Source organism: Cyprinodon tularosa, unplaced genomic scaffold (assembly GCF_016077235.1).
Source record: "Cyprinodon tularosa strain WSP-4 unplaced genomic scaffold, ASM1607723v1 ctg166, whole genome shotgun sequence".
In the NCBI taxonomy this organism is placed as follows: domain Eukaryota; kingdom Metazoa; phylum Chordata; class Actinopteri; order Cyprinodontiformes; family Cyprinodontidae; genus Cyprinodon; species Cyprinodon tularosa.
The window spans coordinates 2,663,963-2,687,310 of NW_024038493.1; the positions used below are offsets into that span (position 1 = coordinate 2,663,963).

At 40.4% G+C, this 23,348-nt stretch overlaps 2 protein-coding genes across 11 annotated transcripts in view; both read left to right on the forward strand.

Moving 5' to 3' along the window:
* Positions 1–7,695: 7,695 nt before the first annotated feature.
* On the forward strand, positions 7,696–10,230 carry LOC119780767 (serine/threonine-protein kinase PRP4 homolog). Its single transcript, XM_038280909.1, has one exon. The coding sequence runs from the start codon at positions 7,696–7,698 to the stop codon at positions 10,228–10,230; it is 2,535 nt and encodes an 844-aa protein (XP_038136837.1).
* Positions 10,231–21,828: 11,598 nt separating this feature from the next.
* LOC119780807 (microtubule-associated protein tau-like) overlaps positions 21,829–23,348 on the forward strand; it is an 86,386-nt gene continuing 84,866 nt past the window's right edge. For 6 of the 10 annotated variants that reach the window (XM_038280984.1, XM_038280987.1, XM_038280986.1 and 3 more), the window contains exon 1: positions 21,829–21,964. The gene's annotated coding sequence lies outside the window, so the exon portion shown is untranslated. The remainder of the gene's footprint in view (positions 21,965–23,348) is intronic. The other 4 variants (XM_038280994.1, XM_038280988.1, XM_038280992.1 and 1 more) reach the window with 2 other exon arrangements.

The window sequence follows — 23,348 nt, forward strand, 5'->3', positions numbered from 1 at the left end:
GTGCTTGCAAAATAAGACTTGTCAAATATTATAAATAAGAAAGCTTATAGTATATAACTTAGAAACAATACGCAAATATGAGCAATGGCCTCCTAAGGAACTAGAACATTTTATTTAAATATTGTTTGACACAATTTAAGACCCCCCTTAAATTTTGCTTTTGAGGCTTTCAGGGGGTCTCATGGGTTAATCGGGGGGGGGTCGAGCCCCCCCGGACCCCCCCGTATTTCGCTCTCTGTTTAGAAGAAACTAAAACTTAATATGCTGTGATGTAAAGATAGTTTTAAAGTTTTCTTTAGGTAATCCATGAATTGAATGTTACAACGTGTAAAACAGGGTTAAATGCTTTCTAAAAATCTACAGGTTCCTTGAATGAGATTATATTAGTTGCAGTAATTTTGAGCTTATATGAACAAAATAATGAGCTGAAACATCTATAGGATGTTCAGGCTGAATACTTACTGTTATAAATAACTTTCAACTGCCAGGCATTGAAAGGTAGGTTATTTTTAATGTTTTTTTGAATAGACTGAAACAATCTGCTGGATAAGCATAGAGTCTACAGATAATTTAAATGTAATGAATTTAATGATGATTTAAGGGATAAAGTGAAAGTAATTGTTGATAAGAATATCTGGTTGTGACTGCTCTTAGGTTTGGAGTAAATAACGATTACTCATTAAAGACAGTGCTTATTCCGGTAAGAACATTGACTGCACTCTTTGTGTGTCCGAGGATCCTGGAGGAATGGATTGTTGAACTATGATGAGAACACTCCATGAGAACCACCACATGGATTCAGCATCTATCTGCCATCGGACTGCATGTAGACCAAATGGGCTGTGGAGGAGGCCATACGAGACTCTGATTGATTAATTAGATTGATGAGTGATAGAAACACTCAAAGAATTCATCATCATCAGTGATGTTCCTCATTTGCTTTCAACTTGGACCAGGATAAATCTTGATTTTACCTAATTGTGAGATCAAGTTTTATGCCACTTTTTCTTTGATATAGAATGACTCAAAACCTGATTGGCTTAAAGGTTCTTTAATTAGTTGGTAATGATAATTGTCAGATTCAAAACGGGGTTTTTCTTGCTTAGATTGGCTAAGAGTGGGATTTCCCTGGAGTCACCCCGGTTTTTACTACGTTTTGAAGAAGGTAGGGTTTTCCAGTGGAGAACGGCCCTGCCTGTCCCCTACTGTGACTAAATGATTGGTAAATTGGGATGGCTGGTTTATCACATGGTGGATGTCACTTTGAGTACAAAGGCTATCTACAGCCTTTGTGTCTTTAAAAATACACAGGATATGGGCACATTTTGGAGCCGGACTGATAAAGGAGAGCTATGTGTAATCCTGGGTTAGAGAAGCAAGATGCATGAAGTTTAAGGCATGGCTGGCGTGTTAGTTTCTGATACGGACAGCTAAGGATCCACCTGATGCAAAACATGGACTCATGAGGTATAGAAGGATGAGATGACCTTGTTCGGGGCTCAATCTCTGCCGGACGCTCGCTGACGTCTTTTGAGCCCACAGCTGTGCCAACCCTAAGCAATTTCTCTGTCCTGTAACACCCTGACCTGGAATAAATGCTATTGCTTTTTTTACTCCTGGTTTATAGTCCTTTTTTATATGGTTTTACCCAGTTTGAGTTAAGAATAGTAAATGACTTGCTCCTAGGTAAAGAACTGGTAGGGAAGTTTCGAGGCGCAGCCGCTTTCAGGGGGACATAACTTCCAAATTTAAAATTGTGAAGGGTCATTTATAATTTTTCGGGCTCGGGACATGCAGCACTGGGAGGAAATATCTTTAATGGTTGGAATAGGAGCCCCGATTATCCTCTCTGCTGTTCTCACCACTCGTCTCACATTGTTCCGGTCTGAGATGCTGCAGCCTCCACAACACACAGTGAGACAGCTGGTCAGAACGCTCTCTATGGTGCTTCTGTAGAAGGTGGTGAGGATGGGTGGGGGCAGGTGCATGTGCATGTGCTTTTGTGCGATTTTGACCAGTGAGGTGATGTCTACAGTCCAGTTGAGGGTGTCTGTGATGTGCACCCCCAAGGAATTTGGTGCTGCTGACCACTTTTACAGCTGAGCTGTTGATGACCAGTGGAACATGGTTAGGCAGGTTCCTCCTGAGGTCAGCGATGAACTTCTTCATCTTCTCTACGTTCAGGATCAGGCTGTTATCTCTGCACCAGCCCACCAGCTGCTCCACCTCCTCTCTGTAGTCCTGGTCGTTGTCGTCTCTGATGAAGCCCACCCCTGTGGTGTCGCCTGCAAAGTCACAATGTGATTGGTGGTGAACCTGGGGACGCAGTCATGTGTCATCTGGGTGGACAGCAGGGGGCTCAGGACGCAGCCCCGATGGGAGCCTGTGCTTAGTATAATGACATCAGAGGTGTTCTGTCCAGTCCGGACTGACTAAGATCTGTCTTTGAGGAAGTCTAACAGCCAATTGCAGAGGGGTGTATTGAAGCCCAGCTGTTCCAGTTTGCCTATCAGATGCTGTTGGATGATGGTGTTGAAAGCCGAACTGAAGTCCAGGAAATGCATCCGCACGTGGGTCTTCTTCTCCTTAAGGTTTGCCAGGCTCAGGTGGAGAACAGCAGAGATGACGTCCTTATTGGAGCGGTTGTGTCTGTAGGTGAACTGGATCTGGTCGAATTTAGGCTGCAGACTGAAGACGATGTCTTCTTTATCCAGCCTTTTGAAGCACTTCATCATGATTGGAGTCAGTGCTATGGGCCGGTAATCATTGAGTGAGGTGACCTTAGGCTTCTTTGGGACCGGAATGATGGTGGAAAACTTTAAGCATGCTGGCACTACTGATCGGTCCAGCGAGATGTTAAAAATGTTAACGAGGACACCAGCCAGCTGATCTGCACATTCCTTGTACAGCCGCCCAGGTATGTTATCAGGCCCTGGAGCCTTCCTTGGGTTGAGTCTCCTCAGAGTTTTCCTCACTTCATCTACATCTAGGTTTAGTGCTTCCTCGCACTGGTGTGGAACAGCTCGCATTGCTGGAGTGATTTTTAGTTATTTATAGTACTTTTAAGTAGATTGTTGTTTTAATATTGTGATGTTATTGCTTAAAAAACTGCATTAAATCTTCCATAAAGTCACATTTACTTGATGGAACGGAGTAGTTAATCTGCCAATAAGTGGCCATTGGCACCTGCCACTATGCTACACTCTAGTTGCAGCTGCCAGTACTACACTTTGCCAGATCGATCTACCAACAGAAATTTCACAACGAGTTGCCACTGCCACGAATTGAGCTTGTTGTCTGTCTACACCAGTGACTCCAATTTCCAGTTTCTAAAAGAAGTGCTTCAGGAAATACATTTATGAGAAGGAGCATGTATAAGTGTTTGGATAAAGAGAAAATACACACCATAACAAAAAAACAACAACTTTAAATAGTATTTCAAATAAATCTAAACATATTGTTCCTTTTTGAACTTCTGATACAATGAGTGGTGAAAAATAATCAGTTCATTGTTTTTACTTGCTGTTCATCAACCGAAGGTCAGCGTCTTTAAGCATTTTCCTCCTACATGGCGCTGGGATGAGGCAGAGATGGTAGCAGCTTGCCAGTCCGTGACCCTATAGGTCAGATTGCCCTGAAATAGGAGAGCATTTAATAAAAAAAAAGGGGGGGGGGGGGGGGGGGGGGGGGAATTTAGCTTGTTTCAAACAGTCTAATTTATCTTCTTTCATTTAACCAAAAAAAGATAAAAATGGAGCAAGTAAAAAAATGTGTAAAATGGATCCAGAAAAGCTACTCAAAATAACTAGAAACAAGATTAAGGTTGAATCCCAAACTGGCCCCTAAACACTAACCCTGAGCAATAACTCAGTGCAGGGGTTCTGGGTTTGGCAGCCAAATTGTGCACACTAACTTTGGAATAGAGTGTAATTGTGATGAATACGTTCCAAATAATGAGATTGCTCTGTAAGTGAAACCCCATTTTAAAAACAAAATAACATTAATGATAACTACATCTGTATGGATGTAAATGCAGTGTCACATATTGAAAGACGTGAATTTAACATTTCACCAGCCATGTATGTTTATATGCGTTAACTCATTACCAAACACCATAACCTCTTTTAGGAGTGAGGTTGGTTTCTAGAATCCATTGTTATGAAGCCAAATGGTAGTCTGAGTGATGGTGTATCATTATTAAACATAATTGAAAAGAAATTATCTAAACTACACTTAAAATAATGCATTAATAATTTTAATTTGCAGATACATAGAACAAAGCACAACCCAGTCTAAATGATACACCACTAGATGTCTGTTAAATGTTGTCATTTTGATTATATATTAATGAAGATAGCTGAATTAATGACATGTGATATGTATCATGTCTCATCTATGTATCAGGTATTGTTTTGGCCCAAATAAAGAAGACAAAATACATAAAAAACAGAAATTATTGCAGAATGATGTCAGACTGACCTTTTTTGAAAGCTTTTATTCTGAATGTAAAGTGTAGCATGAAAAAAGTATTTAACTATCTCTGATTTTTGGGAATTTGGATGAAACAGGTTTTTAATTTTGAAAATAAAAAGTTAGTTACGTTACAAACTCTGAAGGTGTATTGTTATAGACCAAGGTCTTTGCTGTTCAGCAATGTACCGGTGCAACCTCCTCATTTTGTTTTTTTTTTCATAAAAAAGGCATTTTTCCAGTTATTACCTTGTTTTTGTCAACACCATCAGACAGAAAAAGCAAATATTTTTTTATTTATTTGGTCTAATATGTATTTAGAGTTTTTAAATCATTATCTGGCATCATTCTTACACATATATGCTGTTAAATGTGGAATATTTACCTTTATACATTTTTTATACCATTTCACATGTAGTCCTTTAAAAGATCTAACATCATACAATGTTTACTTTAAGCCTAAATAGTAAAAGCCTTGTTTTTTCATTCAACAAACATATTTTTGCATTAAAAGAGACTATTACTTTAATGACAGAACAGCACTGAAGAAACATACTATAAGCATATTCATTTAAAACAAATAAAAAGCCCTCTGACGGCGGTGACTTTAGAACTGACGGTGGTGACGATGGCCTTATTACAACATGGAATTAAAACTGTATACAAATCAAGTCAATGGTTTCTTGCTTATTAAGTTTATATAACTGTTTGGTCCAAAAAAATAATAATAATGAGCACTGTGACAAACATTTTTCAAGCAATATAAGGTACAATTAAGCAATATCAATATTAAACGTACCCCATCCCATTTCCGTCAGTTTGGTCTAGCCTCGATCAATGCCCCAGGCCCCAGAACTGGCGGGCCAATCACAACGCAGCGATGTGTTTTGAATTTCTGGATGCAAAGCGGGCGGGGTTTTGAGAGCGTGACGACAAAGCTGCACAACGCTGGAGAAAGCACAACAAGGAAGATGGAAACAACTATTGAACAGTTTTCGTTTGACTCAGCTTTGGAATCAGTTTTGGAAAGATTAGACATTGGGTTTTTGTTGAAACGTGTGCAGGAAGAGGCTCTACACTCATTTAGGACGACAAGCTGTTTATTTACACTCCCCCACCAGCTTTCTGTTGCGTCAGTAGCACTCATTGGTCAGAGCGTTGGCCAATAGGCACAGACATGGTTTGAAAAACAACAGGTTGTTCTTATCAACAATCTTCCGATGTCTCATTTATCTAGGCCAGACTAAATTAGACATTTAATCTCACATTCAGTCTGGCTTATCAGGCTAAAGGTTGAGTGTAATGACTATGAAATTGGGGGGAATTACAGTAAACGTTAGATTAAGTCAAATGTTGCCATGCCATTTTTATTAGGCTTTTATTTAGGCATCATAGGAGATGCATTGCTTACAAGGGATATTGTATATTGGCTATGTGCTATGTAGGTAGGTAGTAGTAGGCACACTATATGCATCCCAAATGATCTAAGCCAAATGAACATGGCCTAATAGGTAAACATAAACATACATAAACATAAATTAAAATATAAAAGAGGTTAATGAAACATTACATTTTAACAATTATATTCTAGCCTTTAAGGACCATTTGTAGCTTCAAAAGAATCTCAGAAATGTGATAAAGTGTTCTTTAAGGTTGTGTATTAACATTCTTTAGGATAAAAAGAAGTAATTTTATTACCATAACTATATTATTTATGGAAACCCAGATGCATATCTGGTTGTGCATGTGCAAATGAGCTGACGGCACAGATCCTGCTTCCGGGACGGATAGGTTAGTGACAGGAAGAAGAAAGGATAGGAAATCATGTGCTCAAAGAGATAAAAAAAAAAAAAACTTTTAAAAACAGTTATGTGTAATAAAGTATATGAATTCTTCCTCCTTTTATTCTTCGCTCAGTTTTAGTATTGGGATATTATCCAGTCTTATAATGTCACTCTCCTCGTCGCTCAGACCATTGCTAGTGTGCTGGTGTTCGAAAAGCATCTGGCTTGTCGAGAAATACTTCAGAATACTCTCGGCGCAACGTCCATGGTTCAGCTTGTCTGCCACAGTCTGTACGGCGTCCATCTTTAATGAATATTGGTACACCTGTCATTTTGCTGCCTAATTTATATCAGCCACCTCGCCATGCTATTCGTTTGGAGGGTGCGGGCAATAACAAAGGGAACAAATCAAAAGCCAGCTTACCCATTATGTGAATACAAACAGACAATGACACTCCCCCTCTGTATACAAGGAAATCTTAGACATCAAGCCTTTTTCAAGCCTAAAAGTTATGCTTTTAAATAAAACAATACTGCGGTCTCTAATGTAGAAAGGCTTCTTCCTGACTTGAAATAGCAGATTCCACAAAAAAAGCAAAAATCACTTCATTTGAAAAGGTTAGCCTGCTGATATGCGTCCCTGGACTGACAATTAACATATTTGTATAAGGGAATTAATAGGAGATACATTTTTTCTAGCATACCAGCTCTCAGACCAGTCACCAGTGCCAGTTAACCATTTAAATCTGGCATTCTTATTACCGGCCTGCCTGCAATGTTATGCAATGAATGAGTTACATAGATATAGTTTAAATGACCAAATTGGTGTCAATTCAGGACTCTAAACTTCATGTAAAAGACTAAGAACCCTGGTGAATGAACAAATTGCAGTTATAATCATTCAACTAATATTCATTCATTGGTTTTACCCTGAACTGCAGGACTTCTTAATCCTCTGTTCCAAAGTGGTCTGCTATCAGATTCCAGAACACAAAGTTTGTATCCCTGAAAGTAATTAGAAAAACAAGAATTAACATACTTTTCCCTGTAAAACTGAAGTAAATGTGGAGCTATTTGTTGGTTTTGTATTCTTTAGCTTTTGTTTTATATTCTTTAGGACCAACAGACCTCTGTTGGTTGCTAGGATACGTCAACAACATTCTAATGGCCCTTTGATCCTGTGATGTCACCATCAGGGAGGGGCCTATGATGTCATCACAGGCCCCTCCCTGATGATGTCACATAGGCATAAAAGGCCAACATAGTCACACCCACACAGAGTTCCCAGAATTCTCTGACAGGCCAAGGAGCAGCAAGGTTAGAGCCACTACTCTTTACAAGTACAGCGATTTACGCTTAAATCAGGGAAAAAATAGAAAGTTGCTCAAAGAATCCAGAAAGAAAAAAGTCTTGTCGAAAAAAGTAAGCCAACACCGCCAGGATGAAGGATAAACACATTAAGAAGCACCCAGTTTCAGATAAATCTTCATCGGAGAGCAATGCAGTCCGCACCAAACCACACTGTTTAGGGTCCAGAACAGACAGTGGACCAAAGAAAAGAGCTGAACATGAGAACCGAAGGAAACGAACCAGGGTTTCTGAGGTAGTGGGACCCTCAACAAGAAGCCAGACAAAGAAAAGGAGGATGGAAAGTGCAGAGCTAGGAATAACAAGAGAGGATCCGGCGCTGCCAGCCAGGAAAAAGAGAAAGACCAACCACCTTGATGAGAAACCAATTAAAGATTCACCTTCCTTCTCATTCGAGTCCAGAACAGACAGTGGATCTAAGGAAAGATCTGAAAATGAGAACCGAAGGAAACAGACCAGGGTTTCTCAGGTAGTGGGACCCTCAACAAGCAGCCAGACAAATAAAATGAGGATGGAAAGTGCAGAGCTACAAATAACGAGAGAGGATCCGGCACTGCCAGCCAGGAAAAAGAGAAAGATAAAACATCTTGATGAGATACCAATTACAGATCCTCCTTCCTTCTCATTGGAGTCCAGAACAGACAGTGGACCAAAGGAAAAATCAGAAAATGAGAACCCAAGCAAACAAATCAGGGTTTCTGAGGTAGCAGGACCCTCAACAAGAAGCGAGACAAAGAAAAGGAGGATGGAAAGTGCAGAGCTACGAATGACGAGGGAGGATCCTGCACTGCCAGCCAGGAAAAAGAGAAAGATCAAACACCTTGATGAGAAACCAATCACAGATTCTCTTTCCTTCTCATTGGAGTCCAGAACAGACAGTGGACCAAAGGAAAAATCTGAAAATGAGAACCCAAGCAAACAAACCAGGGTTTCTGAGGTAGCGGGACCCTCAACAAGAAGCCAGACAAAGAAAAGGAGGATGGAAAGTGCAGAGCTACGAATGACGAGGGAGGATCCGGCGCTGCCAGCCAGGAAAAAGAGAAAGACCAACGACCTTGATGAGAAACCAATTAAAGATTCTCCTTCCTCCTCCTTGGAGTCCAGAACAGACAGTGGACCAAAGGAAAGACCTGAACATGAGGTCCCAAGGAAACGAACCAGGACTTATTTGATACCGGCACTCTCAACAAGAAGCCAAACAATGAAACGGAGGATGGAAAGTGCACAGTTACGAATGACGAGAGAGGATCCGGCACTGCCAGCAGGGAAAAAGAGACAGACCAAACACCTTGATGAGAAACTAATTACATATTTAGTTTCCTTATCATTGGAGTTCAGAACAGACAGTGGATCAAAGAAAAGATCTGAAAATGAGAACCCAAGCAAACGAACCAGGGTTTCTGAGGTAGTGGGACCCTCAACAAAAAGCAAGACAAAGAAACGGAGGATTGAAAGTGCAAAGCTACGAATAGCAAGAGAGGATCCAGCGCTGCCTGCCAAGATAAAAAGAAAGGTCAAACACCTTGAGGAGAAACCAATTACGTATTCATCTACCTCCTCATTGGAGTACAGCACAGACAGCAACAGCAGTGTGGGAATACAGACTACACAGTCCAGTATGGAGAGTGAACCAAAGGAAATATCTGAATATGAGAACCAAAGAAAAACGACAGCCTCTGAGGTGAACGGACCCTCCACAAGCTTCAAGTCAAAGAAAAGGAGGATGGAGAATGTAGAGGATAGCACAGCAGCGAAGGATTTTGGGGCGAAATCTCTGAAAAGGAAAGCTGAGACAGAAAATGAAAACGAAAAAGCCAAATTTCAGGAAAAATATGTGGAGCTGGATAAACTGGGAGAGGGTGGCTTTGGATCTGTCTTTGCAGGCTATCGTAGAGAGGATAACTCACCTGTGGCCATCAAGCACATCCCAAAAGAAAATGTAATATTCAAACATACAGATGAGAATGGCAAAGAGCTACCAATGGAGGTAGCCATCATGCTTAAACTGATGAATGTAACAGACGAGCCGTCATTCGTGGTGTCGCTGTTTGACTGGTATGACCTGGGCCATGAGGTGATTTTGGTGATGGAGAGACCTTTGCCTTGCGATGACCTCAAAAGTTACCTCAATAACCGCAGACGTCCCCTTAAGGAAAAAGAGGCCAAGGTAATATTAAAACAGCTGGTGAAAGCAGCCATCTACTTAAAAAACAAAAACATATTCCACAAAGACATTAAATCGGATAATATCCTTATTAAGACAGACTCAGAAGAGCCGCAAATCTATCTCATAGACTTTGGGGTAAGCTGCTTTGATGAGGGAAAACCACATGAAGTTTTTTGTGGTGCTGTTATTGAAGCCCCAGTTGACTGGTTCGTTCTAGGTTGCTGTGAAGCTGAACCCGTAACAGTGTGGCAGATAGGAGTTGTCCTGTTTGAGTTACTCCACAACAAGTATTTTAGTACCAAAGAACAAATGTTAGAATGGCTAAAGATCAGCAAAAAGCTTTCAAAGAAAGGCAAAGATTTTTTGACAAAGTGTCTCATGATTAAGCCTGCGGAGCGACCCACATTGGAAGAGCTGTTGGTTCACCCTTGGCTTTCATAAACTACACGCACACACCCACATAGATTATTTTATTTAGTTAGATTTGTATGGTTTAGGGTTGACTTAGGGGTGGGGTAAAATGCCACAGTGGGTAAATGGTTTTCTCCAGAGGCACCGGTTTCCACTTTCAGATTAATTTGAGATTTTAGGTTTTTCTCCGGGTGCTCCGGTTTCATCTTATACTTGAAACATATCTATTTTCTGTTTAGTTTGAGATTTTAGGCTTTTCTCTGGGTGCTCCGGTTTCCTCTTATATTTTAAACCAAATCTATTTTCGGCTTAATTGGTGATTTTAGGCTTTTCTCTGGGTGCTCCAATTTCCTTTACTTAGAAAATACATTTTAATTGATTTAGATATCTTTGAGTTTTCTCCAGACATCTTGCCCATAAATCATGAAGTTTATAATCACTGGGGATTTAGTTTTGTCTTTTTTTTGTGGTTCAGCTCTCTTCTTAGTCCTAAAGAAAATCAGTGATGTCAAATCCCCACCTCTAATTCAGTGCGCCATCTAGCCTACCTCTAATACTTGAGCTTGATATCTTCCAATCTTGATTCTTTTGCGATACCAGCGCTCCGTTTGCTGCTATGTTATCATCACGGCATTTGATAAACCTTTCTCTACAAAAGCAACATGTATGTATGAATTCACAAACGTATTACCCAAAACAAAACTTGAGATTAGTACCTCACAAAAGGAAGTTAAAAAACAGGTAGTCATGGTATCAAGTCAAATTCCAAGTTTTAAACCCAGATCTGAATAGATTAATAGATCTCCCCCCATAGATCAAGCTCAGTTTCAACCTAGTTCATCAGTAGGGCTCGGCGCAGTTCAGTTCAGGCACGGCTCTCTAATAACAGAGAGCGCATGAGCAGTAACTATAACCTTTTCTCATGATAGGACTCGTGCGCGCCTTGTCATGAGAGAGGGGAGGATGACAATGGCTGATGTATAGTAAGATTCCGTCTGTCATTTGGGTAGGTGGGTGTTTCCGCTGGCGGGTGTTAACGTACAGCACACACAGAGAGATGGAGAGTGAGGATGACTCCAGCAGCAAAACAGCGTTTTCCAGATGGAAATACCGGTGGTACGTCAAGCTGCGTTTCCCCATCACATACAGTTTCCCCTGCATCTCCGCACAGCGCAGGCGGCACGATTCACCGCGCAAGCGACAAGAAATGCGCATGCTCGCTAAAGGCATGCAACAGTCGTCCTGTGCTCACGCCACAGGAGAACTATGGAGAGCGTGAACGATTAAATTATAGCCTATATGGAGAAAGGGAGAAATCTGGATGGATGGATGGATGGATGGATGGATGGATGGATACTCTGCCTTTTCAACCTACTGTATTTTTATTTTAAACATTATTTGATGGCCTTTGTGGCAGGGATGGAGATCCATATTTTATGTCACACACAGAGTATACATCTAGATAGATAGATGGATAGATAGATGTTGCAGTATCTATAATAGGGTGACCAAACGTCTTTATTTCCCGGGACATATCCGTATTTCACGTCCTGTCCCGGGCGTCCCGGGTTTTTTTTAGAAAGTGAGGAAATGTCCTGATTTTTTAAATTACCTTAATTGGACCATTAAATTTACAGGCACTAGGGCACTGCGCACGACGCTGCGCGTGACGTAATCCTTGAGCCGTGTCAGTGCGGGCAGCCCTGTTCTTAATCAGAGGCTCTGTTCGAAAACCTGGGCTGCATCCTCCAAGGACGCGGTCTACCTAGACTGGATCCTTTGAAGTCCTTGAAAATAAGGAGGCCGGAAGAGTTTTGGCTGTAAATTCAACCAGGTCTACCCTTCGGCGGGTTTTACCGCCGTATGCTCTGTTGCTTAGCAACCGTGAAAGTTGACACACAAAGCAGGAGAAGAATGAATACAGAGGTTTTCAAAACTGTTTGTTTATTTATTTCTTTTTTAAAAAGTTAAAGTGAACAAAGACTACACTCACAAGAATCCAGAGTGGAATAAAGGTGCCAACCAGCGGGTGCAGGAACAAATAAAATCAAATGTAATGATAGAAACCTTAGTCAGTTAAATAACCTGCTGCTGTCATTTTGCACATCTCTGATGTTGCTGCTATTTTCAAATATCTATCACTGTAAAAATGTCCATAGCTGGATATTGGTTATTTATTCCCCAGTTTTATATTGTTAAAACATTTTACAGAATTGTATTTTATTTATTTTAACTCTTCCCTATTATGTTATTCTTATACATTTTTCTAAGGTCCTCATTTGTGTGACCATTTTCAATAATCTTTCTGCTGCTGTAAATTTGCCCATTGTGGGACAATAAAGGGATTTTCTATTCTATTCTATAAAAGTGTTGGAAATATATAAGTAAATCTAAACAATGTATGTACAAAATATATCTGCAAAATCTCTAATATTCAACAACAAAAAATACTTAGTTAAGCATATTGTGCAAAACAACAATAAAAAAATTAAACTCCTATCAGATTTATAGTTCCCACTCTGCAGATGTATTAGAATCTGTCCTTAAATTACAGCCAAACCCATTTATACAGTAACAGATTAAAACCTTTAGATCAGGGGTGTCAAACTGGTTCCAGAAAGGGCCGTGTGGCTGCAGGTTTTCTTTCCAACCAAGCAATAGCACACCAGACTCCATTCATCTCATCAAGTCATTGTGTTCAGATTGAACTCACTTAATTAGATGACTGGAGTCTGGTGTGCTACTGCTTGGTTGGAAAGAAAACCTGCAGCCACATACATTTATTTAGCGACTTTTCAGACCCCTCGAGCGACTAATTTTCAAAAAAGTGACTAGCGACAAATCTAGCGACTTTTTACAGTGTCACTGGTGGCTTTTGGAGACTCTTACGTGAAAGCATGTATCGTTCCTACTCTTGTCCTCCAGCGGTAGCTGCTGCCGTGGGGTGCCTCCCCCATCCCAACCCCGTTCTCCCGCAGGAGTCCCTCTCTTGCTCCCGCAGGAGTCCCCCTCAGCGTCCAGACTGCAAATGAAGCGCGCATGCGCCGGGATTGACGGCGCAAATTGGTCACGCGGTACCGCTCCGCCCTGACTTACATTCAAGGCGGGAGCGAGCGGGATGTAAATGTAAAATGTTATTTGGTCTAAAATAAATAACTGAATTTGAAATATTTTATCTTAAATAAATAACAGCATTTGATTCACACAGCCACAGTCAGTCACTTAATCACCTTGTCTATTGTGTTTTCCTCTCTAAGATTAACATTGATCTGCTGGTGAGAATCATTGTTTAAACTGTACAGTCAAAAATACAGGAGTTGGCAACACTGTGTACCAGCAGTCATCATCTATATGATTTCCCTTCCCACAGTGGTGGCATTTTTCACCATGCGAAAACACTGCTTTCACTTACAGGGAATTACTCAACTGCTGTAACGTTGCATGCGAGTGTCTCTGCTAACACTGCAACTTCCACTGCTTTCTTGAATGTGAGTTTATCCTCAGTCAAGAGACGTTTCTATACAGCTTCGCACTTTAACCCACAAACATTATAATCTCTCAGGGAATCCTCTAGGTAAGCTCAGAATTCAAAGTTTTCTGATAGCTTCTTGAGCACTGCTACATACTGTGCTATTATTTCACCTTTAAGCGATAACAAGCGGTTTCGTCTTTAAGTAATCTTTCAGTACAGTCACAACTTCAGTGTAAGCCTTTGTGTCAGTTGTCACAGGAGCCACTAAACTACGAAGCAGTCCAATACGGTTTTAGATCCCATAACACTGAATAGTATGGAAACCTTCTTAGCCTCAAGAATGTCATTACCTACCACATAATGCTCAAAACATTCAATATTCGTTGCCCATTGCTCATCAGACTCCTCAAAACTGTCCATATGTCCATATATTCTAGTAATCATATGTCTTCCTGTGATTACTTGTACAGTAGAAGATGAACTTGAAACACTTGATGCAGTTTAATCCGTTGCATTAGCTGTTCTTGAGTAGTGTTGCACCGATACCGATACCAGTATCGGACGGGGCCCCGATACTGCCCTAAAATGGTGGTATCGGTATCGGCGAGTACCAACAAATAGGGCACCGATACCTTTTTGAGAGCCATAAGTTTATTCAACTATTGTCACCCATTCCAGGTAGGCCATAAAAAGTTCTACTCGATTCACTTTGTATTAGATTTTTTCCTGCTTCACAAAGGAAGGCAGCAGCTTGACAAAGCCATGATGGCAATTATTTTACATTATTATGGTATCGGTATCGGCCGATACTGCACAGCCAGGTATCGGGTATCGGTATCGGGGCCAAAAAATGGCATCGGCACAACACTATTCTTGAGACATCAGATGATGACGTTTGGCTCATAGCTAGTTAGCACATAAGCTATCCCTAAACGCGGGTGTTCCTTTCGGTCTAAACTCACTGAAAGTTAACTAAACGTTCACTGTCAGTCAGTGAAAACTACTCCGAAATACACAACTCGTCGCCAATTTATGTTGTGTTGCTCCCCTTAGTATCACTAAGTAAGCGTCATTTTCCGACACATAGAGCACAGCGGACCAGTAGGATCAGTAGGTGATTTATTTTTAACCTAACAGTCCTATGGTTACATAGAATATTCCTATGCCCTAGTGACGGTGTGCCCTCTGGCGGTAATTACTGATATGGTTCATACATAACAGCGTCATCTCCTTACAGTCAGCCTTCATAATCATAACATTTCAGACATTCATAAAAATACAGGCTTCCCTGCCATGCAACACAATTTCCAGTGATGACTCTGCTTAGCAGTGTGATGAGCCTCAACTCCTGCCATTGTTTCTTGCATCTGTAAGCCCTGCACTCTACCCATTATATTCATTCAGCAAGCTAATCTGAATCGTTCAATTCCATTTCCAGAGCGAGATCATCTGTGGTAGTAGCACTAGACATCTTCCAGGCATGTGAGTAAAACTAGCAGCAGTTCAGTGGGCAGGATGAATGAATGTGTGAATATTATAGTCCTACCACTACCTCAACGTTGCTCCTTACCTACTACACTTTAATGTAAAAGTCAATCCACCTGTATGTAAGCCCTCCGGATTGTAAATATGACACCTCAAATCACTGTGCTACTCCCTTGTATTTTTTATTCTTTTATTTCTTATTTTTATTTTGCTTTTCATTGTGTGTGATACATGTACTCTTGCACCTTAATCCTTATTTATCTTGATATACTGTATATACCTTGATATACTGTATATACACTATATTGCCAAAAGTATTTGCTCACCTGCCTTGACTCACATATGAGCTTAAGTGACATCCCGTTCCTAATCCATAGGGTTCAATATGACGTCGGTCCACCCTTTGCAGCTAGAACAGCTTCAACTCTTCTGGGAAGGCTGTCCACAAGGTTTAGGAGTGTGTTTATGGGAATTTTTGACCATTCTTCCAGAAGCGCATTTGTGAGGTCGCACACTGATGTTGGACGAGAAGGCCTGGCTCTCAGTCTCCGCTCTAATTCATCCCAAAGGTGTTCTATCGGGTTGAGGTCAGGACTCTGTGCAGGCCAGTCAAGTTCATCCACACCAGACTCTGTCATCCATGTCTTTATGGACCTTGCTTTGTGCACTGGTGCACAGTCATGTTGGAAGAGGAAGGGGCCAGCTCCAAACTGTTCCCACAAAGTTGGGAGCATGGAATTGTCCAAAATGTCTTGGTATGCTGAAGCATTCGGAGTTCCTTTCACTGGAACTAAGGGGCCAAGCCCAGCTCCTGAAAAACAACCCCACACCATAATCCCCCCTCCACCAAACTTTACACTTGGCACAATGCAGTCAGACAAGTACTGTTCTCCTGGCAACCGCCAAACCCAGACCCGTCCATCAGATTGCCAGATGGAGAAGCGCGATTCCTCACTCCAGAGAACGCGTCTCCACTGCTCTAGAGTCCAGTGGCGGCGTGCTTTACACCACCGCATCCGACGCTTTGCATTGCACTTGGTGATGTATGGCTTGGATGCAGCTGCTCGACCATGGAAACCCATTCCATGAAGCTCTCTGCGCACTGTTCTTGAGCTAATCTGAAGGCCACATGAAGTTTGGAGGTCTGTAGTGATTGACTCTGCAGAAAGTTGGCGACCTCTTCGCACTATGCGCTTCAGCATCCGCTGACCCCGCTCCGTCAGTTTACGTGGCCTACCACTTCGTGGCTGAGTTGCTGTCGTTCCCAAACACTTCCATTTTCTTATAATACAGCTGACAGTTGACTGTGGAATATTTAGGAGCGAGGAAATTTCACGACTGGATTTGTTGCACAGGTGGCATCCTATCACAGTTCCACGCTGGAATTCACTGAGCTCCTGAGAGCGACCCATTCTTTCACAAATGTTTGTAAAAACAGTCTGCATGCCTAGGTGCTTGAATTTATACACCTGTGGCCATGGAAGTGATTGGAACACCTGATTCCAATAATTTGGATGGGTGAGCAAATACTTTTGGCAATATAGTGTATATTGCACCTTCTTTGATTACTATGCCAATATGTGACCAGTGAATTTCTCCGCTGTGAGATCAATAAAGCTTATCTAATGTTAGCCGGCACGCGGATGCCGTCATACACACTCCGCTTTGTTTTAGAAAAATATAAATATAAAAAATATAACCCCGGATGTCTGGGGGACAGTTATTCGCCTACATGTTATGAATGCTGGCGTACCATAAATGATCAATTATGAACAGTTTAGTTTGTGCCTTCAAGTCATTGCCCATAGGAAGACGTTCAAGGGGCCAATGTGAAAAAAAAAAAAAAAAACGGTGTTCCCCTTTAAATGTACCTCTTGGGAATTTTCCCTCTTGAAGGTTACCATTGGGGAGAATGGCATTTGGCTTACCGCACAGTGACGTCACTGCCGGACGATGTCAGGAGTGAAGTATTACTATATTTGGACAAAAATTTGCCATTCGCAGACTCAGTGATCATAACGAAAAATATTGTTTTTTATTTTTTTACTGATTAACGTTGAATTTATTAAATAACCACAAATGTATTAGTTTTAGCTATAAATAATTACCCATTGGTTATACTGATCAGACCAATGATGACATGTTTAGCCACATGTCGTCATTCAACCGCCGGTTGTCTAGATGGTGTCCTGAAAACAACGTGGGCTACATTAATAATTTGCAATCCTTTTGGGGAAAGCCTGGTCTGATTCAGAGAGACGGCATCATCCCACTTTAGATGTTGCAGCTCTTCTTTCTAGGAATCTGGCCACATTTATTAGTCCTCCAAAACCCTGACCACCCAGGGTGCAGACCAGGAAGCAGATTTGTAGTTTAACACACATCTCTGAAGCTTCTCTACTCTTACCTACTCTTTACTCCATCCAGACAGTGTCTTGCCCATGACCAAAATCTAATAAATTAGCAAATATTCCCAAAGGAGTAAATCATGATAATCTAATTAAAATTACAATAACTCCAATTGAGGAAAAAGTTAAAACGATTAAATGTGGTCTGTTTAACATAAGCTCTCTTTCCCCTAAAAGTCTGCTAGTTAATGACTTGATTCGTGATAATCACATTGACTTGTGTTGCATTACAGAAACCTGGCTGCAGCAAGAGGATTATGTGAGCATCAATGAGGCAACTCTTTAAAGCTATTTACATTTTCACATACCCTGAAATTCTGGAGGAGGAGAAGCAACAATCTTTACTTACTGATTACTCCCAAAGCAGCTAATACTTACAACTCTTTTGAACATTTAACCCTCAATTTCCCTCATCCAGATTTCAAAGCAAGAAAACCTCTTCTTTTTGTAACTTTGTATCGTCCACCAGGTCCTTACTCTGAATTTTTAGATGAGTTTTCAGAGTTCCTTTCTGATTTGGTATTACAAACTGACAGGGTCATCATAGTGGGAGATTTTAACATCCATGCTGACATTGAAGGCGATAGCTTAAGAACAGCCTTTAATGCTATCTTAGACACTATTGGCTTTGTTCAAAATGTGAATAGTCCCACACATTCTCATCTTCCTACTTTGGATCTTGTGCTGACATATGGCATCGAATGTGAAGAAATAACAGTATTTCCTCACAATCCTGTCCTCTCTGACCACTTTCTAATAACCTTCAGGATTACTTTAACAGAGTTCTCCTCCCCCAAAAGACGGTTCAATTTTAGTAGATCATTATCAGATAGTGCAGTTATAAATTTAAACAATCAACGAGCAAATATAGATTATTGTACCTATGGAGAGAAGGGGTTTGAGAACTACACCATCAAGGAGATGTGGGAACTTTACAGCCAATATGTTGTGGTGAAAAAAAAGAAGAGTGGTCTTCATGGAAAGTCAGACGGACAAAATCCACAAGGCGTGGTGCTAAAACTTCTGATGCAATGAGTGGTGAAAAATAATCAGTTCTCTATTTTTACTTACTGTTCAGCAACCAAAGGTCAGCATCTCGAAGCATTGTCCTCCTACATGGCCTGGGGATGATAGGAAAAATAAAGAGTAGATTTTTTTAACATTGAGTAGAGGAGTCCATATGAATGAGTAGTCAGAGTCTGGATGTTAAGGTGAGAGTCAGAAAGGCAACAAGACCATTGACACTAAAGATGCAGCCTTAGCTATTGGATTTTGGTAAAAGAAAAAAAAATACCAAGTGTAAGTTTCACCTCTAGGTGCAATTGATCTGTGAATGTATGTTTGTTTTTTTACTTTTAAATGAAGTTGAATTTTTTTTCTAATTGCGTCTGTCATGCACCTGTAAGCTGTACTGTCTGACCTTTTCCAGTAGGTGGCAGCAGAGGAGCGCAGAAACTGAGGAGAATGAAGAAAGTGTTGGTTTGATTTGAGTCTTTTATATCCGGATAGAAAGATAGGCTCTCTGTTGAATGACTGATGCTTAAAATGATCCATTGAGATATTTTGAATCTTGAATGAAAACTTTTCTTTCAATCAAACCCCTTTTAATTTAGATGTAATGCCATTTCTAGTTGGAGCTGCAGAGAGCATCTCCACAATCACCTACAGGACACTGCTCTGATGCCCCCCTCCTTTCTCACATCCTGGCCCCCTATGGAGAGATATTTGTGCCATCGGTTTGAGCGCGCAGGAACCAATCCGAGCGCGCAGTGAGACAACACGCGCGCGCGCAAAACCGGTCTGGCGCGCGCTCAACTCTGAAAAACCCTCTCAACACACTGTTCTCGCGCTCAGTTTCATCTCTGCGCGTGCTCGAATCCGTCTCTGCTCGCGCTCGCTCGACCTGCTCTCTCTCTGCGCTCAACACCAGCTGTGCGCTCGGCTGTTTCTCCGCTCGCTCGACTCTCTGCGCTCGCAACTTCAGCAATGTATGTAAATGAACCATACCATCAGCCAATCACACCCAGCTTCTTTTCATCCAATGAAAGCATTCCTTCCTTCTTCTTCTTTTCTATCATGGCGGTTCGCAAGCAACTTCAAGGTGCATACCGCCACCTACTGTTCATGAGTGTGTAGCAACATTGTTTTACATCTATTAAATTCTATTTTTTAATTTTGCATTCTGAAGATAACTAAATAATGCTTTCCTTAATCTATAAACATCCTTTATATTTCCTTTATTTCCCAATAATCCTTTAAGACTCCATTCTTGGCCTGTCATTTCAACTACTCTTCTCAATTTTTCCCTTTCAGGTTCATATGTTTTACAGTTCATTAATATGTAAGCATTCGTTCCAAATACTACATCCGGTTAGATGAAAAAAAATACATAAATAAATAAAAACACAATCAGGAAAATCAAACAACTCTTACAGTTATTTTGTCAACATTCCTAAGATAGTACTATAAAATATCTTGAATTATCTCAAATAAACTTCAGTAAAACAGTTATTAGATCATTGCCTCATCCATCTCTTTTACCTGCTATTGACATGGATTTAAATTTGCTGTTTTAAAAGAAAAATAAGGAGGATATTTCAGGTTCCAGTATGGTTCAACAGTATATAGATAATGTTTTGGATCATATTGGCCTTACTCTTAGCTTTTGTGGCGGGTGTTTCTTCTTTTTGTTGTTTTTTATGGAGGTTGGCAAACAACAATTACCGCCACCAACTGAAAAATCCTGTTTATCAAATTATTCTTTTTAATATATATAATAAAGAATAACCCTCTTATTTAGAGTCCATCTGTAAAAGGTCTTCTAAATAATAATTGTTAAATTTCAGATCAGGTCTGCTGTCTGAATAATTGCGTTTAAATTAATATAACGGTCGCTGATCTAAAATCAGAGCAAACTAAACTTCTTAATGGAACGATTTCTTCAATCCATTGTAAGGCCAATATGATCCAAAACATTTCTCCTTTGTAGGCTGAATTCCATCACTGATTCTTTTACCCGATTTAAAAATAAATTATGAAACTAAAACAAAACACCATTCCTAATATTGGAATATTTTGAAGCATCCATAAAAAATTTAACATATCCATAATATTTTTTATCTATATATTGTTGAACCATACTGGAACCTGAAATATCCTCCTTATTTTTCTTTTAAAACATCAAATTTAAATCCATGTCAATAGCAGGTAAAAGAGATGGATGAGGCAATGATCTAATAACTGTTTTACTGAAGTTTATTTGAGATAATTCAAGATATTTTATAGTACTATCTTAGGAATGTTGACAAAATAACTGTAAGAGTTGTTTGATTTTCCTGATTGTGTTTTTATTTATTTATGTATTTTTTTTCATCTAACCGGATGTAGTATTTGGAACGAATGCTTACATATTAATGAACTGTAAAACATATGAACCTGAAAGGGAAAAATTGAGAAGAGTAGTTGAAATGACAGGCCAAGAATGGAGTCTTAAAGGATTATTGGGAAATAAAGGAAATATAAAGGATGTTTATAGATTAAGGAAAGCATTATTTAGTTATCTTCAGAATGCAAAATTAAAAAATAGAATTTAATAGATGTAAAACAATGTTGCTACACACTCATGAACAGTAGGTGGCGGTATGCACCTTGAAGTTGCTTGCGAACCGCCATGATAGAAAAGAAGAAGAAGGAAGGAATGCTTTCATTGGATGAAAAGAAGCTGAGTGTGATTGGCTGATGGTATGGTTCATTTACATACATTGCTGAAGTTGCGAGCGCAGAGAGTCGAGCGAGCGGAGAAACAGCTGAGCGCACAGCTGGTGTTGAGCGCGGAGAGAGAGCAGGTCGAGCGAGCGCGAGCAGAGACGGATTCGAGCACGCGCAGAGATGAAACTGAGCGCGAGAGTTGAGCGCGCGCCAGACCGGTTTTGCGCGCGCGCGTGTTGTCTCACTGCGCGCTCGGATTGGTTCCTGCGCGCTCAAACCGATGGCACAAATATCTCTCCATAGCCCCCTCCTCCCTTCTTCTCTCCATCTTTCCTCAGCAACAGCCACACCCCAATGCTCCAGCTGCGCAGAGAAAGGAAGCTTTTAATCTGTTAGCAGTAAAATAATAATAATAAAAAAGAAAAACAGCTTAAACTTTGATTAACCATGAATATTTATAAAGCTGTGCTCTAACAAATGCAGCATCTGTTGAATATGTGTTGCCAAGCGATGCTGCACAGGATTTAAACGGGATTCCCTCCTTCCTGCGCATATATTAGCGCGTTTACGGTAGCTCAATTTGCAATAGGGAGGGACCTTAGGGCCAAACAGCGCTCTCATTGTCACTGCATCCCCACTCACACACACAGGGGTATTAGTGTCAGAGCCGCTCAGCAGCTTAAACCTGCAGGTAAGGCACGCAAACGGATTCATTCATATAATTTTTAATATAGTTGTAGACATTTTTCTACGCACAATCCTGCAGGAATAGGGAGTTTGGACGCGTTTTTACGCAGCGCTTGGATATGTAAAGTTTCTAAAGCAGTGGGAATTTTACTGTTGCGCTATTTGCAGCTATGTAGATCAATTTTAATGTATGTTTTTATTTTTAAAGCCATTTTCTACCTCTAAATTATATGTTTTAGAGGTTAAAAAAGGACTGGTTTTGATTTGGTGATGTTGGTGCGTCTCCGCCGATGCGCTACTGTTTGCTGTCGTTGCCTCTTTTGTTCTGGTCCACGCCTGCATGGTGCTGAAAAGCCGGCTGCGGCATCCACTGCAGCAGATAAACCAGCGTTTAACGGGAGGAAGGGATTGGGATTTAAAGAAGGATGCATTAAAAAATGTAACCATGTTTTGCACGTTCTAGACATGTTTAGTCTGGGACCACATATCTAAGCAGCCCTGCCCAGGAATGATAACTGGCTGGCACAAGCAAAAGGTTGCATTGCTTCAGATGAGCCGGCAGCATGACTAGAAATCACTGGCGTTCACTCTGCTGACTTATTACCTTTCTGGATTCTGCATTTTTGCTTGAATTTCCCTGGAGATTTTCTTGTCATCCATTGTACAGTAGCTTAAGATCAAAGTGCAGTGCTGCAACAGAGGCAGACTGTGATAAAGTGAAAAAGGCTGTAAAATAATAAAAAAAATAATAATATTTTTTTTGTGCTTAATAGAGATCCTGACTGACAAATAATTGATTTAAAAAATTTCTACTTTAAATTGTTTTAAACAAGTAGTAATACCTCTTTAAAGATTTTAACAATTTCCAAAACTATTTGCCTTTATAATTAAGCTACATAACTAAGTTATAAATTGCAGTGTCATGAAACATGGTGATGGCAGCATCATGCTGTGGGGATATTTTCCATTCGCATTGGGACTGGTGGACAGATTGAAACAGCCACTGTAGATCTGCAGCTTTATCTGTGCCCAGGTCAGCAAGAACATGGTAGTGGCAGCATCATGCTGTGTTTACAGTTTTAATTGCCACAAATTCTGATTTTGATTAAGGGATGCTTTAAAAATATTTTGGTTTTTTTTGTTTTTTTTTTGAGAGACATCTATGTAACAATTTTGTATAATTTTGTAATATGTATGTTTTTACTGAAAATTGTCTTTAAAATGGCCTTTTTATTTGACACTGTATGATGAAAAACATTGTTTGATGAACAGACTGACACCTCAATAGTTCAGCGCAGACGTATCTATAAGGCTGTAGCATATTCTCCTGAATTACTTCGGTTAGAAGTTCCTGCGCTGTTCTTCGGATGTGACGGGAATCATGTCCG